Source organism: Nematolebias whitei, chromosome 20 (assembly GCF_014905685.2).
Source record: "Nematolebias whitei isolate Nwh7 chromosome 20, NemWhi1, whole genome shotgun sequence".
Lineage (NCBI taxonomy): Eukaryota > Metazoa > Chordata > Actinopteri > Cyprinodontiformes > Rivulidae > Nematolebias > Nematolebias whitei.
This window is the reverse complement of record NC_056517.1, coordinates 39,839,975-39,841,342: the sequence shown is the minus strand read 5'-3', so window position 1 is coordinate 39,841,342 and position 1,368 is coordinate 39,839,975. Positions and strand designations below refer to the sequence as shown.

Genomic DNA, 1,368 nt, shown 5'->3' with positions numbered 1-1,368 from the left:
GATGTTTCAGCAGCTGGCCGTGGCAGCCATGTTGGATGTTTCAGCAGGTGGAGGTCGGGTGTGGCGGTTGAGTTTCTACAAAACGGTGAAATGTTTGTTGGTTGAAGGTGTCCACTCCACCCGTGGACCCAGCTTTAGGTAAATAAAACCGTTTCTGAAACGATTTGTTCTGGTTCTTGTTTAAAAAGAGAAATTAACGGCAGGATTTAAAACTGGACATCTGTACATGAACCTCTGCAGAGCGTCGTCCGCTAAGACTTGATTTGTCCCGGTACTTTGGTCCTGGAGGACACTCGGCGTCCCGCCTCGTCCTGTGAGCGTTCAGGCAGAGGGAGATGAACGTGTGGGTCAGAAGGTTTTAGTGCATCTGCTGCAGCATCAGTCGGGTCAGGCCTGATAAGATGCTGCTCACTTCCTGTCCTCCTCCAGCTTCATCCTCATTAATCTGCTCCATGTCTTCGTCCCCGTTTGTCTGTCCTCCTCACAGTCGGACTTGACGTTTTAATTTAATTTATTTATTGTCTGGCTCATTCAGAGTTTGAAGAAGAACTCTGATCAGATGTTTGATGTTTGCAGCAGACACGAACGTTTAAACAGAAAAATATTAGCGTTCTGAACACAACAGTTCTCAGAGCAGAGGAGGGTGTGTCTGCACAAGGACAGGATGGGAAGACATCAGCAATGAGCTTAGAGAAGCAGCTGCTGAAAGGTCAAAGGTCATGTCCAAACTACCTGGAGTTCATCGCTCCACAGAGAAGAGTGGAACATATTTGAGACAGTAGATTCACCTGAAGGTCAGACTGTGCAATGAGCTCCGTCTCAGACTCCACAGCCCGCACCTAGCAGGTCAAAGGTCATGACAGGACAGTTGGATCATCTAATGGGTTCAGTTTCAGCTCCACCACGTTGGTCCGGACTGTTGGTTCTGTTTCTCCTCAAACGAGAACCAATGGGCCCCCCACGTTGTGAGGACGTTCTGACTTGCTGGTTCTGTCCCGGTTTGATCGTGGGTCCGCTCAGAATCCGGTCTTCACATTCTCCTCTCAGACAGAAAGCTCGGAGCAGAACAAAGGTTCTGTTTCCAGAGCTTCAAACTGATCCGGCTCGAACCTGCGGCCTCACGATTACGAGGGGCGGCTGTGGCTCAGTGGTTAGAGCAGTCGTCCTCCAATGCAAGAGTTGGGGGTTCGAATCCAGCAGCAGTCACATGCTGAAGTGCCCCTGGGCAAGACCCTGAACCCCTCATTGCCTCTGTGTGTCCCATCAGTGTCTGGATGTGATAAAGCTCTGATTAGTCTCTGTACAGATCTAGATAGATCTATCTTTGTACAGATCTAGATAGATCTGTCTTTGTACAGATCTAGATAG

At 49.2% G+C, this 1,368-nt stretch overlaps 1 protein-coding gene across 1 annotated transcript in view; it reads right to left on the bottom strand.

Moving 5' to 3' along the window:
* Positions 1-251: 251 nt before the first annotated feature.
* Positions 252-1,368, bottom strand: part of dipk1c (divergent protein kinase domain 1C) — a 17,221-nt gene continuing 16,104 nt past the window's right edge. The window contains exon 6 of the mRNA XM_037694018.1: positions 252-311. Coding sequence (XP_037549946.1) covers positions 252-311 — 60 coding nt within the window. The remainder of the gene's footprint in view (positions 312-1,368) is intronic.